Raw genomic sequence first — 22,150 nt, forward strand, 5'->3', positions numbered from 1 at the left:
AGTTGTGTTACAGCTTTCCCAGTTTCACTTTGTAGCCTTAGTTTTATCTCAGCAAATCATATTTCATTTACTATGTCAATGCCTTTTATTGATTCAATTTTTTTCTTTTTTTTTCTCTTTTTCATTTACAAGAATCCCCACGTAAATGGGAGAGAGTTCTCACAATGTTGTGGGGCGACCCCGTCCCCCCATTTTTCATAGGAAACAAGCGTCCCACGGGTCTCTCGAGGATCGCTACTCGTGGAAGGGAAATACAACAGAAGCTACCTAACGATCCTGCTAAAAAAGCCTCCTTATTTTGTGCCGTGTTTTGATCTGGATGACAACTACCCTTCTATTCCGCGTACAAAGTTACTCCTGAGCAGGCCAAAGATCTTGGAAAGTTTAGCTGGAACGACATCAATGTTAAAGGAGAACGGAAGACGAAAACCGATTTTTTAGAAAGTCGTTCTTACGAAAGCCCATGATACGTCGTAATCAAATCGCTATGTTTTAGGATGTGAATTAACTTTTTAACCTGATTGTAACAGCGGAAAGCTCCGTACCTGAACAATGTGAACGTCCGCCATTTTGGAAGCCATGTTGAAGGCTTGGGCGCACAGCATGACGTCACTGCGCACATGAAAAAAACACGCGAATTTCAAGTACTACGTTTTAACTGAGATTTTCGTCACATCGAATTATATATGGCACTGTAGAGCTTGAAATAGTACGTTTGTGCATAATTGAATCCTATGTTGGAGGATTAACTGAGCTCAACGAAACGCTCGAAATAAATCTCACAGCTGGCAAATTGTTTGTGACCATTTGTATACATAAGCTTTCATGTTATTTAGTTCTCTTGGTGCTCTCATTCCGCGCACTTGACACAAACCCACGATAGCGATCTCTAAGACTTCACTTTGGAAACAAATCGTTTGAAAGAGAGGGTGCTTTGAGGCTCATTGGGAAGTTTCTGCGGTATTTTATCATTTAAGAAAACGTGGATTTATTTGGACTGATCGATTTAATTCATAACTGATATATTCTGATGATCAAGTCGGGTGAAAAGAGTCTTTTCCCTTTTTGTCGTTCGCCTGGTCGTTCGTTACTCATTTCGTCAACTGTTTTTAGCTTGACCAAAGGCATTAAGGTGGCTGAACACAGTTTTTGATACATGTGTTTCATTCACCTTTTTCTCTAAAACCCTTGATCCGTCGGTCGCCATAAATGGCAGCAAGGAAGTTCACAACACAAGCTTTGGTTTTTTGATAGTTAAGCTGACGTATGTGCCGTTGCCATGGCAACATGAATAAATAGAAACAGGCCTTTAAAATCGGTTCTGTTTATTTGTAGAAAATCTAGTCATTAGATTTTCTTTATAATTTGCATGCAACAAGCATCTGTAATTTAGAAATTTATAATAGCCTCTACTCGGATTACCGTAATTCAGATGGGCTAATAAAGCAAGTTTGGCTGGGAGAAAAATTTGATGTTCTTAAAACAAATATTTGCCCGAGAAGTGAAGCTTCGAGGGTAAATATGCTAGTTTTAAGAACATCAAATTTCCAAGGGGCAACAATCAGACCGATAGTTCAAAAACTCTGACATCCATAATAAAACAACTAGATACTATAACTGATCTAAATTTAAGCTGTCCTCGCTACAAGAGATGCACGGAAGGTGGCTGGACGTTCACCGTAAGAGCAATCGAAGAATGGAACAAGCTAAATGGCGATCTTAAGCGTAGTCTAAGCACCAAGCATTTTAAAGGATCACTTTTTAAATCAATTTTAAAAAATAATTTACTACTCAATCATTTATTAGTATCTAGCAGTTTTACATTTTTACAAATTACCTATTGTAAATTAGTCATATTTAGAAGTTGTACATAGTGATTTTAATCAATTTTCTTTTTGTGTCTATTTCGAGGGCCACTACCGCTACCACTACCGCTACCGCTGCCGTCGCTGCTGCTGCTGCTTCTCCTGCTGCTGTTACTCCTGCTGCTGCTATTCCTCCTCCTGCTGCTGCTGCTCCTGCGGCTACTGCTGCTGCTACTGCTGCTGCTACTGCTGCTGCTACTGCTGCTACTCCAGCTACTCCTGCTGCTCCTCCTGCTGCTCCTCCTGTTCCTCCTGCTCCCCCTGCTACTCCTGCTACTCCTGCTGCTACTCCTCCTGCTACTCCTGCTGCTACTGCTGCTACTCCTGCTGCTACTCCTGCTACTCCTGCTGCTCCTGCTGCTCCTGCTGCTCCTGCTGCTCCTGCTGCTCCTGCTGCTCCTGCTACTGCTGCTACTGCTGCTACTGCTGCTGCCTTCGGCCTCATCAACTATTACCTCATAGAAATCTCGAGCTCATAATCTAATTGTTAATTACAGGCTACATATTTTAAACTCCGTTTCTTCTCTCCATATGACAATTTGTCAAAGCCTTAATTAACTAATTAACTGTAATTAACCTAAAAGCATTTAACTTTTGGGAGAACATGATACCCCCGCCCTAACGAGCTAATGTTAGATTCGCTTGTGATTCAAATACTGACTTCTCATAAAGAATATGTCACGCTTTTAGGATCATGTGAATTTTAGCAATTTTACCGTTGTCTTAATCTTTGTGATCCTTTAATTTTTAACATTTTCCTCTTTGCAGTTTTGACTCCTGAAAACCCGATTTCTCTTTCAATGTATACCTGAGTCATTGACAAAAACTCATCTTCACGCGGTTGAAGTTATTATTTCTACACTCAACAAGAATGAGAAATTAAATGCTTGTTTACGAACATTCTTTAATATTATTAATAAAAAGAAATCATTTCAGATAGAAAACTATTTTTCTCTACACGTTAGATAAAATGTGATTATTAACAATCACCGGTTTGAACGAGGAGATAAGACCTAGGAAAGATTTTCTAAAAACTATCTAAACAAATGACCAATTCAATTGTATAATAATGTTATTTAAATTGAAAAGTGGCAACTAATAAAACGGTGGCCCAAAACGTTTTGCTTTGATCAGCCATTTTTACATTTTATTACTTTGTGATTTCGTACCTTAACCAAATCGAGAAAAGCCTGAGGCTTTCTTGACTAAGATTATGGCTATATCTTTATGCTTTTAATACTATGTGATTCCCTTGAATGATTTTCACTAAATCTTTCACACTACAAGTAAATTGACTTCTGGGAGAACACGATACTCGTTCTTTTAAAAGTTAATAGCAACACGATGTCGTATGGTTCTTAGATTGGCCCGCTTGTTTTACTGAAATTCCATGACATTATTAACAACAACTTTCAAAGGCTGCACAGAAATGGGAAGAAAAGTTTTAATTTTCATTGTCGCTGCCGTTGTAGTACCTACCGCTGTCTTCTGGAGAAAGTAAGCGCAAGTGCTAGCTTATAAACAGAGTTTTTTTTAAGACGTTGATAGATAAGAACGAACCTACAAATATTTACTGCAAACTCTCTGCGCGTTAGTAGGTTTACCAACTTCTAATTTAAGTCCAACTCTGCTGTATTTATCCTCTTGTCTATTAATTAAACCCTATCAACTCCTCGGCCTCGAGATAACAACCGACAACAGTTGATGAATATAGGAAGCTAGCGTAACCTAATTTTTCTTTCCACTGTGTGAAAAAGTCCATTCCCCTTCTCTAAGCCCTTTACGACATCAATATTAAATCCTGTTAGGGAAAATATGTTAACCGCAAAATCTGCAAAATTGACATAATTTGCAAAATCTTTTGTCATTTTCCTATAACGCATAAAAGAAACACTTTTACAATGTGAGTCACTTTGCGTAGCCTAAATTTTGTACAGAGATAAAATCGCAATTCAACAAATTTTTTAAAAGAAAAGGGGAAAGTTAGGAAATTTCCTGCCTTGTGGGAAAACAGAACAAAGGTTAACAGTAGAACCCTCCGCGCTAAAGAAATAGCAGCGATATCTTGTCCCGCCGAACGGCCACCTGAACGGGCACCAGTGAGTTGTGTTACAGCTTTCCCAGTTTCACTTTGTAGCCTTAGTTTTATCTCAGCAAATCATATTTCATTTACTATGTCAATGCCTTTTATTGATTCAATTTTTTTCTTTTTTTTTCTCTTTTTCATTTACAAGAATCCCCACGTAAATGGGAGAGAGTTCTCACAATGTTGTGGGGCGACCCCGTCCCCCCATTTTTCATAGGAAACAAGCGTCCCACGGGTCTCTCGAGGATCGCTACTCGTGGAAGGGAAATACAACAGAAGCTACCTAACGATCCTGCTAAAAAAGCCTCCTTATTTTGTGCCGTGTTTTGATCTGGATGACAACTACCCTTCTATTCCGCGTACAAAGTTACTCCTGAGCAGGCCAAAGATCTTGGAAAGTTTAGCTGGAACGACATCAATGTTAAAGGAGAACGGAAGACGAAAACCGATTTTTTAGAAAGTCGTTCTTACGAAAGCCCATGATACGTCGTAATCAAATCGCTATGTTTTAGGATGTGAATTAACTTTTTAACCTGATTGTAACAGCGGAAAGCTCCGTACCTGAACAATGTGAACGTCCGCCATTTTGGAAGCCATGTTGAAGGCTTGGGCGCACAGCATGACGTCACTGCGCACATGAAAAAAACACGCGAATTTCAAGTACTACGTTTTAACTGAGATTTTCGTCACATCGAATTATATATGGCACTGTAGAGCTTGAAATAGTACGTTTGTGCATAATTGAATCCTATGTTGGAGGATTAACTGAGCTCAACGAAACGCTCGAAATAAATCTCACAGCTGGCAAATTGTTTGTGACCATTTGTATACATAAGCTTTCATGTTATTTAGTTCTCTTGGTGCTCTCATTCCGCGCACTTGACACAAACCCACGATAGCGATCTCTAAGACTTCACTTTGGAAACAAATCGTTTGAAAGAGAGGGTGCTGTGTTATACATCTAGAAGTCGGTTGAGCTGCATCTTTGTCTGAACCAAAATAATATAAACAGGTTATATCGCAACCATTTCGCTGCCATGTGAGCCTGGCACTCACGCCACGACAAAATACGAAATCAATGAAATAAATCAAACAACACTTTCTTCCCACCGAGTCCATGGCTGTTTATTAGCTTCCTAGTGCCAAAATAATCGACATCTGCTGAATACAAAAGTCATATTCACCTCAACTTGTATTCTTTTTACGGCTTCCTCAATCTCCTTGCAGCATAAACATCCTTTCTCTAGCTTGTTGCACTTCCCAGTTCGCACAACACTCGCATACACACTCATAGGTTCAAAAGAATAAGGTTCGATCTCAGACATAATGCAAGCTAAATGCAGGTTCGACTCAAGATCGATTCTTCACAAATTTTGTTGACATTAAAAAATGCATGTGCGTAGTGACGACACAACATTCCTTTTATGGAAGTAACCGGAAGTGAAGATGTCTAAAATCATCGGCGAACGTTCAATTTTGAAAAATGACCACGGGTTTAGGACTCTTTTCGTCACTTTCGAAAGGCAAAATTCACGTTTTTTTGCTTTTTACTACAAATCTAAGCTATTTAATAGTTTTAAGCTCCCATATAAAATACGACTGCTAGTCTTCCGTTTTCCTTTAACAGCTGTAGAACTCCAGGTATTTCCTGTGAAAGTTTTCTTAAGCCTTGGTCAAACAGACTCGCAAGTAATTGCAAATAGCCGCAAGTTGAACTTCCGTAGGGACTTGCGTTGGGTGGCCAAAAGGACTCGCAAGTTTCCTCGCAAGTATGTACACGCCAGCCGCAAGAAAAAGTCCATTTCAAGGCTATGGGCTTAGTGCCGCGCTGCGGTATCCTGTATTTCATTGGCTAAAAGGTTGCTATAGTAACGAATGGATTACATTCAACTTCTATTGACTTGGGTTGGGTGGCCAAACGGTGACTGAAAAATTTGTGTCTACTTACGTGCAAACTTGCTGTGAACCAAACAGTCAGATTCAATCGGTGCCAAGTTATTTATATAGTTTTTATAGTATTTTATTATTTTAACACTTACATTTCAGCGCTTGTATTTACATATTTTATCGTTGGACATTCTCACGCCCTAATTCAATTTGTACTTATATATGTATTCGCTTTTTCTACAACTTGGAAATGATCTCAGGGCGATCGAAACGTCGGTGTTATCTCTAGTTTTTATTCTAAAATGTGTTTCGAAAAAAACTGCTTTTAAGAATCTTATGGGATGAGTACATTATATAATAGGAATTATGGGTTACGCCATTCCTGGGAACATGCCTGATGACGATATAAACAGGGCTAAATATTCTAGTAAATATGGAAAGTGTGCACTGATTCCTTGAGGAACCGTTCTTTTATGTCCTTCAAGTATATATCATCTCACGTGCTCTTTTTAAAACGGGTTCTTCAAGGTTGGCAAACCAAGTGCTCCCAAACTGGTCCAAACTGATAAAGGCAGCAGGGGACTTAAGATCTGAGAAAAGTACGAGATCGAGTACGAGAACGACTTCATAATTCTAGTTTGCAGGTTTCACATCATCAAATCACATATCCATCTCATCCCATGAGCTACCCTCTCTACCTAAAACCAACATGGACAGCGAGGACTCTGGAAATGTCACTGGTTTGAAATTCGAAAATCGTACTCAATCTGGTATTCGTAGTCAAATCTAAAGGTCTCTAGTGTTATATCATTCTCAGCGCGTCGACATTTTTCATTCCCTGGAAACAAATTTACCTCCTTCAAGAGTGGTGGTCTAAGGAGTTTCTCTAGCTGAGACACACTCATCTCCGTCTGATGCAACAAGACACTGTCATCCATGTTGTTGCTCATGACCGCAAAGGACTCCGCTTTCTTCGCTGCCCACAATTTTCCTAAAAACTTGTCGGGTTCTGCCCAGATACAGCAGGCTGCTGTCCACACAGCACGAGGAGTGACAAGTTTTACATTTTTAGGAAAATTTTCCTTGGGATAAGGCAAAGCTGTGGTAACGTCCTGCACGGGACTGCCGGCTTGAAAGCGCAGTCCGTAGTCAGATTTTCCTGTCAGAAGATACAGGGTTCCACCTCGAGGACCACACGTATTCTTAGCGTAATTACGTATTCGCGTCTCAAATGCGCGCCAGGGGCCGTTTTTAGATGTCTCAAACTGTGGTACTGCGTTGGAAAGAGTGAATGTAGCGTTCATGAAACTTTTGTCGAACGTATTCAGCGTCACGGGGTTCATGTGGCCTCGGCTTAGCGGACTTCCACTCGTGTCCGTAATTGCAGCAGAGTAGGCGTCGTCCAGGCCACGGACATCTGTGAACGTAAATACGACGTTAAGAGTGCCTGCCTGTTAAAATCAGACAAATTCTTAATTTCCCGGCAAGGGTCGAATATTCGATTTCGCTCATATTTTTATGGTAGATAGGCTAGGTAATAAGAAAAGTTACTGGATAGATTTTTTTGGCAAAATATCCTTTTATATCAAAGAAAAATGAAATTAGGAAATTACGTCAAAATCGTCATTTGACGCACCATTTGATTAAACAACTAGTTCGAGAGCCTCGCATGCAAAACCACATTATTACCATTATTGGCCACCCAACGCAAGTCTCTACGTAAGTTCAACTTGCGACTTTTTGCAACTACTTACGAATCTGCTTGACCAGGGCCTTAAGAAAACCTTCACAGGAAATACCTGTATTCCTCCAGCCGTAAACTTTGACGTCGTTCAGGCTAAACTTTCCAAGGTCTTTGGCTTGCTCAGGAGTAACTTTGTACGCTGAATAGAAAGCGGTGTTTTCATCCAGATCAAAACACGACACAAAATAAGGAGGCTTTTTAGCAGGATCGCTAGGTAGCTTCTGTTGTATTTCCCTTCCACTAGTAGCGATCCTCGAAAGGCCCGTGGGACGCTTGTTTCCTGCGAAAAATGGGGAGACGCGGTCGCCCCACAGCATTCTGCGAACTCTCTTCCATTTACGTGGGGATTCTTGTAAATGAAAAAGTGAAAAATAAAATGAAAAATTCAATCAATAAAAGGCATTGACAAAGTAAATTACATTTGATTTGGTGAGATAAAACGAAGGCTACAAAGTGAAAGTGGGCCGGGAAAGCTGTAATCCAGCTCACTGGTGCCCGGTCCAGGTGGCCGTTCGGCGAGACAAAGACTATATTACTGCTATTTCCTTAAGCAAGGAGGGATCTCTTGACATTTGTTCTATTTTCACAGAAGCCAGGAAATTTGCTAACTTTCGACTTTTCTTTTAAGAAATTTGCTTCAATTGCGATTCTGTCTCTGTGCGGAGATTTAGGCTACGCGACGCTAGGTGAGTCGCATTGTAAAAGTGTTTCTTTTTTTACGTTATAGGAAAACGACAAAAGATTTTGCAAATTATGCCGATTTTGCCGTTATATTTTTCCAAAAAGGAATCAATATCATATAGGGTTTAGAGAAGGGGAATGGACTTTTTTCCCGCAGGTCACACACAACAATTTATGTTGGAGATATTAGCTGTTCAAAGGTATTAGGTTACTCTAGCTTCCCCTCTTATGCCGTGTTTTCACGAGAGATGTTCACTACGGTTACTGCTTACCGAGGTTTCGTAGCTAAACTGTAATTATTAGAGAAGCTGTTTACACGGAACTAATTAACTAAAGTGGGCCGCATACAACGGACGGTTTTAGGTTTTCACGGAAAGCAAGTGCTGCAATGTTGCACAGAAATTATTGAAAATTATAAAATTCGACTCTACTCCATTGCCGAACGCAGGTCGTTGCCAGTTTGCAGGGAGCTGAGCGATGTCGAGCCAAACTCTCCATAAATGTAAAGCTTTGTAGATGAATAGTAGAAAGAAAATTTTGATTTCTTGCTGAGCCTCTTCCCGCAAAAACCTGCCGGCATCTGCCGCGGAACCCGGGTACTTAGATGTTTACCGGTATTTACGAGAACGTCTACTTTTCCTCGGTTACTGAGCTAAGCCATGCCTGATGAGGCCTTTAATTTAACTGTCGACCTAGGTTGGCTCACTTTGATTTTGCCGCCATTTACTGAGGTTTGCTATTGTGTTTACAAGATTAAAAATTTCACTTCGGTAAAGTTAAAACAAAACCAAGGGAAACGTTTCTCGTGAAAAATAGCTCACCTAATTTATCAACTGTTTTCGGTTGTTATCTCGAGGTCGAGCAGTTTATTAACAGGGTTTAATTAATAGTCAAGGGAATAAATAAGGATAGCAGAGTTTGATTTATCACAGAAATGAGGAGTTGGTAAACCTGCTAACGCGCACAGAGTTTGCAGTAAATATTTGTAGGTTCGCCCTTATCTATCAACATCTTTAAAAAAACTTTGTTTACAAGCTAGCACTTACTTTCTCCACAAGTGTCCTTCGAGAATACAGCTGTAGGCACTACAGCGGCAGCGACAATGAAAATTAAAACTTTTCCTTCCATCACTGTGCAGGGTTTGAAAGTGCTAAGAATCGAGACGTTTGTTCTTATTAACAACGTTTGTTATGTCATGGAATTTCAATGAGAAACTAACGGGGCCACTATAAGACCCTTACAACATCGTGTTGATATAAGCTTTTAAAAAGCCAAGTATCGTGTTCTCCCACTAGTCAATTTACTTGAAGCGTGAACGATGTAGTGAGATTCATTGAAGGGAATCAAGTGGTATTAAAGACATAAAGATGTAGTCATCTTAGTAAAGAAAGCCTGTGCGTTTTCTCGATTTTGGCTAACGAACGAAGTTAGAAAATGATTCTGGTGGTGTAGAAATGGCTGATCAAAGCAAATTTCTTTAGCTAATTTTGTTGTTGGTTCTTTTCCTTGCTTGAAACCCATGTTTCAGTCCGCCCCACCCTCGACGTGAAGATTTGATCTAAAGAACAAACCGCTTGGCATAAGGAATTAAAACTCTATCATTTAAAAGATGATTTCGTAATTAGTAATAGTAATTGGACCTAGTGGAGTACAATTTAGGGAGTAATCGCGCGAGTAATTTCAAAATCGGACGAGCGCGAGGCCAATTTTAAATTACGAGCACGATTACTCCCTGAATTGTTCGAAACGAAGTCCAATTGCTAATTAATCGTATCTGTAACAAATTTCGGAATTAAAAATGTCTTTTGAAAACGTATTTTCAGTGAGTTTTGAAAACTGTGTGAAACATCGCGAAAGAAGCCATTAAAGCGCGCGTAATTGACGTACGAATCACGTGGGTATCTAATTACAGGTATCCGATTACGAAAAATTCAATTGGATACCTGTAACCTGGACACTCACGTGATCGCATGCCGATTAGTAATGGTAATAGGACTGCGAGTCCAATTCGATCTGTAATCATACAAGTGATAACAAAATCGGACGACCGCGATGCGGGAGTCCGATTTGTTAATTACAAGTATGATTACTGAATTGGACGACACGATGTCCTGTTACCAATTAATCATAACCATTACAATTTCCAACAAAAGTGAAAGTTTCATTTGAAAAAGAGCTTTTAATTGTCATTTCTAAATGTCATGATTAAAAATATGGAGACTAGCTTGCAAAATGGCTGTTAAGTTTCTTTCAAAACAGTCACCGGAGCAGTCACCTCCACAATTTTACAAAGTCAGTCTCTTGAATTGGTTACTATAGTGATTGTAATCAATGTTGTGATTGGTGGATTTAGTAGAGAGGACTTAAAATGATTGGCTCATGTAACTGTCCGATTACAGGTGTCCGATTACAGTCAACTGTCCGATTAAACTGTCCGATTACAACTTTGCAGATCAATTAGAGTAAAATACACCAGTTTATGCACCAATCACATTTGAGGAAATTGTAATTGTTATGATTGCGTGATTAATAGGCGCGCAGAGAGCCAATCACGATAGAGAATTTTGTTATAGATACTATTAGCTAAATAACTTTGAAACGCACTTAGCTGTCATGGCGCAATGCAAAATGCTTTTAGTTCCGTTATGTTAGTAAAACTTGCCTGCAGCTGAGGGGATGCTATAATTGAAGCAAAAGACGGGTCACAATCGTTTTCATAGGAGACTAGAGCAAAGTTTTCAAAAAGTGAAATGTTTAGAAATGACTCATCTTTAAAGGGATATAATTGCACTTAATTTATTAAGGACTGTGCAATAATTACCTGAAGAGGGGGGGGGGGGGTTGGAAAATTAGAAGGGGGGCATAGGAGAAAATGACAGCAAGAGAGAGGGGGGGTTGGATGTAAAATTTAATGCATACAGGGAAGAGCATTACTTTTTCATTCCTTTTTGCAAACTGGAAAAGTAGTGGAAGAGTTATTAGAGTTCAAATATAAATACTAACATTGGAATAAAACTTGCAAATTTATCAACTCTAAGGTGTTCTGATCTATGTACTGTTGCTTTTTTTTATCTGTCATGCAGTAGGAAAGGAATGCCTCTGTTCTTTATGTTAAAACAGTGCTACTTTATTTGCAGTAGGATTTAATAAAACAGGAAACTTTAATTAAAAGTTGCAAAAGTAGCGCTATAATGTTATTCGATGAAAAAGAAAGATGCCAATGTTAGCACACATGGCATCATAAGTTAACAGAATGAAAAACCCAACTGAAATTTTAATAGCAATACAAATTTAAAGTATGGTAAATAAAACACTGTATGAGTGAATTGAGCTCTTCTGAAGGTCTTTGCAAGAGGTATGCTCCCAGTACAACGTGGACGGGACTGAATGTAAAAGTTATGTACAGCACCGTGAGTTCCTCGATGCAAAAGCCAAAAAAAGAGTAAGAGAAAGGAACACTTTTCCGCTTATTTCTTAGACAATTGAAAAAGATGTAAAAGCGCTTGCCAACAAGCAGCTGAAAATGTATCTAAAGCAAGAAGATCTTCCGATAAGTGGAAGCAAGGCTGAGTTGATTGATCGAATTCGCACCCACGTACGCGGGAACCTTAGTGCCAGAGATGCTGTAGAAGATGAGGAATCTCCCAATTCATGCGAAGACGACAGACAAGCTCAGAGTCCAGTGATTCTGATGACTCTTCAAATAACTCTTCGACATGCGTCGAAGAGTCATTTGAAGTGATGTTTGTAACGGAGGAAGAACTCCAACAAGTAAACTAGATACGAGGGAAGCAATGGGAGGAGACTTTTTCAGGGGAGGTGGGGTTAGCCTTAATATCATCATTGTGTGAGGGGGGGGGGGGGGGAGGCTGAAATTAATTTTTGCTATGACTTAGTTTTGGGGCATATTTTACCCATTTCCCAGTCCCCCCTCCCCCACCATCCAGGTAATTATTGCACAGTCCCTTAGGACTATTAATTTTCTCCTAGGCAAATTCTGGTAGCGTTCAATTGTTTTAAAAGTCGAGTCGAGCTAGTTTGAGCTTCAGTCATAAAAGGTCGGGAGTACACCGCAAAGCGACTCAGAGTGAGCTGTCCGCCTACGTAGGCGCAACAAGAGAAAAAGTCGTCACGCAAACACTAGGGGCGAGACTCAGTGATTGCGCAGAAATTTTCTTTTCCCGATTGTTTTTGGTTTCTCATTCGACGAGTTAGGGATGAAGTTCAGCTCCGGTAACCTAGAGCTACGACAGAATGTCTCAAGTTTCGACAAGTTGAGTGAATTTTCATGGTCATGCTGGTGTAACCTGTCGCGGTTTTATAGAAATGCTATCTACCGGATAAATCAATGCGCAGCGAATAGTATAGTTGGTTTTGTTAACACTTGTTGGTGATTAGTCTGCTGGGTAGCGTTGTTCATTCTTTGACGGGAACAACTATATTCAGGTTAAATGCGACAAGGCAGATCTGAGGCCGAACGCCAAGCGCAAAATACAAGCCATAACCCGGAAAAGGGATAGCAGTTATCTGGAGTTTATATAACCCTGGTTTGGAAGTTACATACTGATATGTTGCATCTTACGACGAAATTTTTTTAAAAATTTTTTAAAGAAAATTTAGAGTTCGATTATGTCAGCTGAAAAGTCGAGATATGAAAACGGACCTCGGCTAGTCGATCTGTTAAACCATTGCATTGGCATTGCTTATCCGAGGACCGAATTGTTTATTATGGATTCGAAGCAGTTGTCGAAGTTGTCAGAGTTTGGACAAATAGTAGCGGACAGTTGCCACAGCTGTTACTTAAATAGACCAAGCGGTAACCGTTGCTAGTGGGCTTTTTGAATCAAGGTAAGAGAGTGAATCCCCCATATAGGTCTTCTACCCAAGGTAATCCCTCTAAAGAAAGAGATAATCTCTTGATAATCTCTTGATTTAACCTTGATAATCTCTTGATTTAAATCAAACAAAAGTTTGTAGTCTAAAATGTTAGCATACCTCATCTAAAGATTTATTCTAAATACTTACCAGTAAAAGAATAACAACAAAAAACGAAAATATGATTCACGCCCTCACTCTTTCTCCTGCGGGATCATTTTTAGTCTCTACGGTTTTCGTACAGTTTGACGATTCGAAGTATTTTACTTCCTAAAACTTAGTAGTTCGCACCATCGTTCGAACCTAATAAAACGCTGGGCACTGGGAACGATATTGGCCGAGAAAGAATGAGACGAGCCTGTGTTTGAGCATGCGTGATGTAGCCCGCGAAATTTTGCTTTGGTTGAATTGTATTTCCACGACAATTACACATATTTTGTGGAGCGAAGATTTATTCTTCAGGGCCAAACTACGGTAAGAATTATCTCTAAGGACTTGGTTGTGTCCCCGTTCATATAACACCAGCCTTAAACTTTTATTAACGATGTAAAGCACCGTGAGAAAAGCGTAGAGGTCAAGACAAACTTCCAGCCCACAGAGTGACGTGTTCACAATCAATTTCGAGATCACGAGGCCAAATATCTTCTCAATGTAAGAGCTTACAGGTCTTATTTTAGCTTAGAACGTTTTAGTTTAATTGGAACCGATGATGATATTTCAATCCGTTGCAATAATTTCACGTAGGGCAGTAGGATTCCACGAGAATTGATTACAGTTGTGTATATTATCAGAAGCATATCACTATACAGTTGATAGCCGAATCAGGTCTTGACGAAAATATTGCTAATAAGCTTAAAATTCCACGATGAAATTTATCCTTAATGACAATTAGATATGGCAGTATGTATAATTGTGCTTAAATAAATTGTCCTGTAGACATGTCAGTATGTAGTATAAAAATGGACCATTGGTTTCTTTTGTGGGGTGGGATAAGGGTTTAGACAATAAAAAAATACCTCGGATCCTTGTGAATTTACAAAACCTAATGAACGCTTAATGAAGTTGGAAGAAAGGGCTCCTTGTTCGTGACACCAATTTATTATCTTATCTTATCTTTTTGTAGGTTTTGATGAAAGATTGAGAAAAGTCAAATTCCACCACACAGCATAGTATGGATAATGATCTTCTTTGCAACTTTAGAAAATGTAGAACAAGGCTGAATACACATGCTTGGGTAAGAAATTCTAAAACAGTTAATATTATATTATGTAAAACTGTTGCTCAATTTTTCTTTGAAATATGTTTGTAATTCTAGCAATTTACATTTTTAATTTTTAGGTAACATCATGTTCTCGTATCCTTTTTAATGTAGCATTTGACCTTAAGAAAAATATTTGATGCATAACTGTTTAATTTTTAGAGGACAAAGGCTATATTTATAAGGCCATCAAAATTGAACAGCAGTGTTTGCTTTTTGGCCACATAGTACACAAAACACAACTTTGTTTTTTACATTTCGGTTGTAATGCAGCCACAGTGTAAGGCAAAAGAATTGCTTTGTAATTCTTCATTGCTTAATGAGAGGTCTCAACTAATTCACAGGTAAACCAATCATATAAATCTGCTAAATCTCCAGTGATTATTTTTGTCCATGTATGAATTTTATTATGTCAATTTTATTGTGAACTGCTCTTTAGCTTGAAAAGAGCAAAACGTTTGTCTCATTTTCTAGCCCATTCCGATGTATATTTTCTTGAATAATGTCCACTTTGTCTATTTAACTTCTTGTTACTCTTACCACTACAAGTATTTGTATTTTATTTATCATAATAGCAAAATTGTCTATTTCTGATGAGTTGTCCAAGTAGTCCCTATTGTGCAATTAATGGAGTATAAGGTGAACCACGTAGAACTGGTTTCAGTGAATTGCTTGTTCAGAACATTGTGCTAAAGAAAGCTTTTGGTTAAACTTCCAGTAACATGAATCATTGAGCAGATTATTTTTAAAATGAACCCCCCAGGCCCACCCATTGGAAAAGAAGGCTCCCTACTAAAACTGCTAGCCCATCTCACAGATAGCAAATGACCAACCCGCTGAGATGTGATTGAGAATCAGTTGTCTCTTGGTTGACATGCTGGTAGAGACATGGTCTACAGTTGGTAAATTATTGACTGACTCACTTTGTTGTTCGATCAGATCACGTTTACTACAGGTAGTGTTAGTCGACTCTATCGACCGATACTCGGTCGATATGTTGGCCAAGTATTGGCCTTGTATAGGCCAAGTGTCAACCGATACATGGCCAATATTTTGGCTGACAGTCAGCTGAGTGTCAATTGAGTATTGGTCGAGTGTCAGTTGGGTAAAGGTCATGTGCCGGTCAAAACAGTGGGCCGGCCGATATGTGTGTCAGTCGAGTGTCGGTTGAGTAATGGTCAATATATCTACTGATACTCGATTGACATTTCACCGATACTTGATCTATACTCAACCTACACTTGACTGACTGTCAGCCAATATATCAGCTGTGTATTGGCTGAGTGTCGACCGCTACTTGGTGATGTATCGACGGAGTGTTGGTTGATATAAAGATTATTGGTCCATTTTGTCAGCCGACAGTACCTACACTAAACATGATCCATTTCGTCTTCTGTGAAGTACAACCATAGTTGGCAAAAACACCAATAACCAACACTTGGCCAATACATTAGAGATGCTTGGTCAATACTTGTTCATGATATTTTTGGTTAATTATGCAACTTTCCATATTTTGTCTCATTTGCATTACTGTAAACATACAGAGCTTCATGAATTCTTATATTAAGTTTCATTTATGCTTTAACAAATTAACAATGCCTTGACAAATCTTTTCGGGTAGCTGTATGTGTTTGAAAGAGTTGTCTTTGTTGCTGTTAAGATATGCTAGTGGCAGTTTATGTCTTTTTTACATTCGCTAGATGCTAAGGGTGAAATAAGATTCTGTATTTTTTAGGAGTTCTTTTCAAAATTTCTTACAAGCATCCTCATTTTGATAGTGAAGTCACCCCCCCCCCCCCCCCCCCGGTCTCCAGATGTGGAAAAGTAAGGGTGGAGCATTTGGTTATGAACCATAACTTTGGTTATGGTACCAGACAGGACTTTCAGATTGCAGTGGTATGGGTGGGGAGAAGGTGGGAGGCAGGTGAAACAAGGCCCGGCAATGGGTGGGGACTGGTAAGGGTACCCAGTGTACTCTTCTTTCTATCCAGTGCCCCATCCTGCAGTACAGTCTGGCCATCTATTTGAGAAAATAAGGTTTTGAAGTGATTGCTTATCCAGACTGCAAGTTATGTCCCTCCTGCCTTTCCCAAAAATGTTCCAGGAGTGGAGAGAAAACCGTTATTGCTGTTACTACTATTAGACTGCCATTTCATTGCAGGGCACAGTAAGTCATCCCCAGATGGCCAGGTGGCCTGCTCTTGCTCATTTAGTTGGCCAATTACAGTGGGAGTCAAGATTTAGTTCATCCTGTTCACTGGCAGAGCAAGCCATACAATTACTTTGCCTTTATCCCAATAAAAATAAAATCCCAAATGTTGTTTTCTTGTTCATGCCCTTGATGTTGAGAAAGATATATTTTGTGACGAAGATGGAACAAGAGAATTTAACAAGAGCCTTGTGTGCCCTGCATGTAAGTACCAGTACACAGATTGGTCATAACCTTTCTAAATTGGCATTTGAATGTAATATGTTTTTTCTCTTCACTAGGTGAAACTAATCTGTCTGCCAAATTTGATGTCATTCGTGTTGATCTGCAGGCCTCTGAACAATTCAAATCAGTAAGTTCATTTCCATTGAGATCTAAACTGCCTACACTACCAACCACACCAGGGGGGGCGGGGGGGGGAGGTGGTACTGCCAGAAAAAAATGGGGGGGTGTGGGGCCCACTTTCCAGAACCCTTACCGTCTTTATGACCAAAATCTGCAATTTTCCCTGCCCTGTTTATGACCTGACCAGAAATTCACAACCCTATTTAAGACTTGCCTTATAATTAGTTCCCTAGTTCAGATGAATGTTAAAGGCTCTTGTTGATGGTCTTATAAAAAGTTGCTTCTTCTTAAAAGCCATACCCAATTCAAGACTACAGTCAGTGCAGAAACTATACCCCAATTGAGACTAAAATGGTCAAGATCGATACCCTATTTCTGACCAAAACGGCTAAAGTGCCATGCCCTTTGGGGTCGCACATACCTATATAGTTCATATAAGGGAATACCCTCTCCCCCTGGCTAGCCTTTGGGCAGGCTCACATTGAAGCACCAGCACAAGCAACCACATCATGGTTTGTTATCGCAATTTGGGGCAGTTTACGTCTAAAGTTACGATTAGAGTTGTCTCAGTGCAATTCTTCAAATCACTGAACTGCTGGAGAAATCTGACAAAATGCTTCGCGGGAAGGGAGGGACCCTGTTATTGACTAGTACCCCACCCAAAGGGGTAACAACCCTTCAAGTCACTTCATGAGCTGATTACAGACTTCACCTACCTGTATGTTACATGTTGTTATTGTAGATGGTGTTGGCTGGCCAGAAACCTGAAGTTATTATGGAGATTTGTTCACGGGCTTTGGCATTTTGGACATACCAAGTATTCTTGTGTTTTTAACGTTCTCCACAATTAAATATTAGTGGCTAATAATTTTAGAGGTGTTTTTAGAATCACGTTTACATGTACGTCGTCTTTGTGGTCGATATGGTTCAAATTTTTCACCAGAAACTCGTGCAATCAATCAGAAAATTTACATTACGCATTACATTGTATTTTTACACTTACTAATTTCTCCGTGCTTGCACTGAATCAGTTCGATGTAAAACGTGAGGTTGTGATTCATTGTTAGTAACTGTTGTGCTTTTTGTTTCCGTGGAAAAGATTTTCTATATCTTTAAGAGAGTTAAAAGATGTCCCATTTGGTTCTAAAGGAATGAAGTGATAAATTTGTATATGTAATAGTACTACGTGCTGTCCAATTTGAAAATAATTGGATGAGAAAAATTCCGAGGACTGCCAAAGTGGACGAGGGCGTAGGCCGAGTCCAATTTGGCAGTCCGAGGAATTTTTTGAATCCAGTTATTTCCAAATTGGGCAAGCATGTAGTCCTATTACCTATTAATTATAAAGCATCCAAAAACAGATGAACATTCATGGCGAACTTACGGTCTCGTAGTATGCTGTAACTAGTTTGCCGTTGTTCTTTAGGTGGCGGTCTAGGGAGCCTTGCATAACAGCAAGGCTATCAGGCTCGTATTTATCTCCGTTTTGCTGTCTTATCTCTGCATAAAATCGGCAAAGAACGTCGTCAAGCTCTTCTTCGGGAATCTCCTCAAGCTTTCTCACTTCGCTTCGCTCAGCACGCTACAGGTCAAGCACGTTAACCCAGGTTTTTGTGCTTCTTTGAGAGTTCTCGTCGTGATTATTCTACCTCATCTCGAGTAAATCAGTAGGATCTATCTCTGAAAACCTAGCTGAAGACTCCATTTCAAAGTTTCAGACGTCAAAAGGGTGGAGACAAAAGTCGGGAAATTCCGCCATTATCAAAACCTAATAAAACTTAGCGAGCTACAATCGCTCGCTGACGTTTGATGGCAGTGATAATAGCTGCAACCTGATTGGCCAATACTCGGTTCTTTTATTTATCTTGACATTTGATTGGTTGCTGGAAAGTATCTAGATTTTCCTCATACTGGACAGTTTGTTCAAAGCTAAATTAAACGTTCGAGCAAAAACTATCCAGTTTATTTTAAATTGGACAGTTGGCAAGAATTAATTAAAAAATAGATCTGTCGGCAATATTGGATGTTGATGCAGCTATATGATTATTGATGTCAATACCGACTGATCCTGATGAATTTTAAAGCGCAGGGCTCAAACTGCATTGTGCTTCTCTACTGACCTGACCCTAACCCAAAGCCAGCTGTGATGAGTGTTTTCACGTATGTTTTCTGGTTTTTGTAGACCTACCAGGAGAAAATGTACCAGGACTATGTAGCTAGCAAGGCAAAAGAGAAGACGACTCAATTAGAACAGTACTATAATCAGGTTCTTTCAAAACTTCAAGCGGAACTCAACTGTATCCTTTTCCTAGAGTTAAGTCTTTTTGTAGGTCGTGTTTACAATTGTCAAGTTGTCTTTTTTTCATTGAAAAGCCAGCTCCAAGTTTTAAGGGTGGACTGAGCTGGAGCTGTCGGAAGCAGTGTCTTATGATGTAACGAAGAGAGTGTCCATTTTAGTGAATTCGTTGATAGGTTCTGTAGGAGATAGCTGTCTGACATGCAGAAGAAATTAATTATATAATTCTGCTGGAAAACATATCAATTGACAGAATCGGAATTGGAAGAAAGAGAGAGGAAAAAAAAAAACTTTCAAGTTAACTCATTGATGGTTAATGGCCCGTTTGTATCAGGGGTGAGATGTAAATCATGTTAACTGAGGGAAAAAGACATAAACCCCACTATCTTGGTTGAATTTTTTGCTAAGTGCAACGTCGTACCAACGGATTGTTACGTGTGTTCAATTTATTTTTTTCCTTGACTGCATTTAATGACGCGAACAGCATTAAGATCGCAAACGTCAAGTAAGTATTTCTCAGTTCATATTAAGTGACTTTCTTAGATATTAGTATTAGTCAGTATCATGGTGTTGACCAGGCGTGTTAACAGTTAGCTAGGTATTAAAGGATATGTGCCCTTACTTGGCAAAGTTACAGTTTTTGTTTTCAAATGATAAATTAGTGTGAGTAGTTAGAAAGCTTTCATATTAGCGTGCGGGTATAAAATTCTCTTTTAGAGACCAAGGACTCTGAATTCTTGGGGGAAGAAAAGTGGTTGTTTCATCAGTTGTAACTTTGTAGTCCAATGTACCAGTACAAACAATCTCGGTCTGAAATTCTGAGACTGGATATCAAGTTGCGATCTGAAAAATTACCTTTACTTCGAAAGAGGCCATAAAACAATATTTTTGTTCAATGCAGATGACAAGAAGGAGCTAGACGACACGAAAAAACGCTATAATGAATTATCAGAGAAACTGATGGAGAAAAATCGACAGTATCTCAAACTTCAGGTGAATTACTTTATGTGTAGCTCAGTGTCCCATAGTCTTAAAAACTGTTGGTTTTCTAACGTCAGCGTTGTGATTGGACGATTAGATGTTTTGAGCGGCGCCTTGTTAATGACGTCACGATGCAACTTGTGCTAATTTGCCGTTGGTGCTCTAGTGTATGAAACTTGCAATTACTCAAGTTCACACGAACTGTTGAGGTATTTTTAAACTAACTCTTGCGTTTTTAACCAACCGTGTGCGTTTTGTTTTCCGTAACTGTGCCTTTGTCGTTCTTGATATCCATACCAAAAGGAAGAGATTTCTAAAAGAATCAGAGTTGTAGCATTGAAAGTGTTGATTTTTAAACAAATCGCCATTGTTGCATTATTGCTATTATTATTGCATTGTTATTTATTTTCGCGCAGATATCGTAATTTCGATTTTAGTTTTGCCTCTTTCTTATGAAGCTCTAAGAGTTAAAACAACGTAAATTTATTAGCGTACTACGATTGATACCAGGGCAATTACTAAATGTCTTTTTAATACAATTCCTCTAAAAAAGTGTCTGGTCTCTTTTTTTACTGAAAAACAGGCAATGTACGACTCGCTCAGAAGGTAAGCGCAAAGACTTTATTCAATATAACACTTGCAACATATTTATGTTACATCCAGGTGTGAGTGTGCACCTGTAAATAAGATATGTAAACTAAATGGTAAGTTTCATTTAAAATATCTGCTCGTTCAGACCAAATTGGTAGTTAGAGCGTTGGCCTCTGTTTTCCAACCTTGCCAACTTCCTAGCTCGTACTGTGTTGGGGCTAGGACGCTTTCCTATCACAATGTGACGTTAATTCGAAGAAACTGTATTCCGTCATAATGTACTTAGTTTAGGTTTGTCGGTGTTTTAGTGATTATGTGTAAATTTGTGCTTTTTATACCAGAAAAACCATAACACCATCAGTCCTAGAGGGACGCGAAGAACACTTTCTTGAGTCCCGTGGTTTGGGAGGACAGATGAAGCACGTATTCGAAATACCTCTCGGAACAGGTGAAGGTAAATTGAACAAAAAAAAATATCCATGGTATACCAGACAGTTGCTTTTTGAAAACTGAAATGATTCCTTGCCTCCAAAGTATTCTGCAGAAGACATCAAATTTTATTAGTTTTATATTCTAAAAGAATGCGTAAAATTCATCACTTTCGTGGTGGGTTTTGCTTCTGCTTTCATACGGTGGTAAAATAGCGCCAATGGTGCTTCTATCATCCCGGAAACCAATACTGAGAAGAGGGTACACTTACATGACCGATTTATCCATCAAAGTTTATGCCTTTATCTGAGTTTCAATCTTACACAACACGCCTCGCATATACAGAACTAATCGAGATTATTGCATGCAAACCTCTTTTTGTGCAAAGAATATATGAAAGCTAAGTTATTTGTAACAATACTGTTTTAAAAATACGGTATCTAACATTCTCGTTTCAATAAATTTCCTTAGACTTGCTTCGACGCACTGCCAGTTCTACTGATGTCAGATACCCTGCCGAAAGTAAGTAAACGCAAGTAGCACAGTCTTTAGTAAAAATCAAAGATTTTTACAGTATTATTAAGTAACTACCCCTTGTAATGAGAGTTTTCCATTACACTCCACCTATTTTGCCAAGAGAAAAAACACTACACCATTTTCTAAAAACGGAAGAAGCTCTTGTGATTTCTTGATATAATTCTGCTTTACGCAGTGCACATTTTTGTCCTTCAGGGGAATTTCATGTATTTGATCCTCCAGTTCCGGGGTCAGCCCGAGTCTCCACTCCGAGTCTCAGACCGTTGAATGATACGGACGCAGCGTCTCGCAAGTTTACTCTTGATTTCACGGGAACGCCTGGAATCAGCAAGAGACTGGGGCAGAAAGGAAATAACAAAGACTAAC

The 22,150-nt window shown here is 39.2% G+C and overlaps 2 protein-coding genes across 2 annotated transcripts; one reads left to right on the plus strand and one right to left on the minus strand.

Annotated features, from left to right (window-relative positions):
- Positions 1 to 5,946: 5,946 nt before the first annotated feature.
- LOC110041355 (uncharacterized) lies at positions 5,947 to 9,476 on the minus strand. The gene is made up of 3 exons (XM_020746633.2): positions 9,310 to 9,476; positions 7,638 to 7,931; positions 5,947 to 7,255 (listed from the first exon to the last, which is right to left on the minus strand). Exons 1-3 carry the CDS (start codon positions 9,389 to 9,391, stop codon positions 6,573 to 6,575), a joined length of 1,059 nt encoding a protein of 352 aa, XP_020602292.2. The 5' UTR covers positions 9,392 to 9,476; the 3' UTR covers positions 5,947 to 6,572.
- Positions 9,477 to 13,535: 4,059 nt separating this feature from the next.
- On the plus strand, positions 13,536 to 22,149 carry LOC110041356 (E3 ubiquitin-protein ligase CCNB1IP1-like). The gene is made up of 13 exons (XM_020746634.2): positions 13,536 to 13,612; positions 14,262 to 14,372; positions 14,477 to 14,492; positions 16,750 to 16,809; positions 16,887 to 16,957; positions 17,693 to 17,767; positions 19,133 to 19,247; positions 19,731 to 19,751; positions 20,148 to 20,239; positions 20,811 to 20,833; positions 21,160 to 21,272; positions 21,719 to 21,769; positions 21,980 to 22,149. The coding sequence occupies exons 2-13, from the start codon at positions 14,310 to 14,312 to the stop codon at positions 22,147 to 22,149; spliced, it is 870 nt and encodes a 289-aa protein (XP_020602293.2). The 5' UTR covers positions 13,536 to 13,612; positions 14,262 to 14,309.
- Position 22,150: the final 1 nt, after the last annotated feature.

Source organism: Orbicella faveolata, unplaced genomic scaffold (assembly GCF_042242905.1).
Source record: "Orbicella faveolata isolate gen_17 unplaced genomic scaffold, um_ofav_v1 contig_36, whole genome shotgun sequence".
Classification (NCBI taxonomy): domain Eukaryota; kingdom Metazoa; phylum Cnidaria; class Anthozoa; order Scleractinia; family Merulinidae; genus Orbicella; species Orbicella faveolata.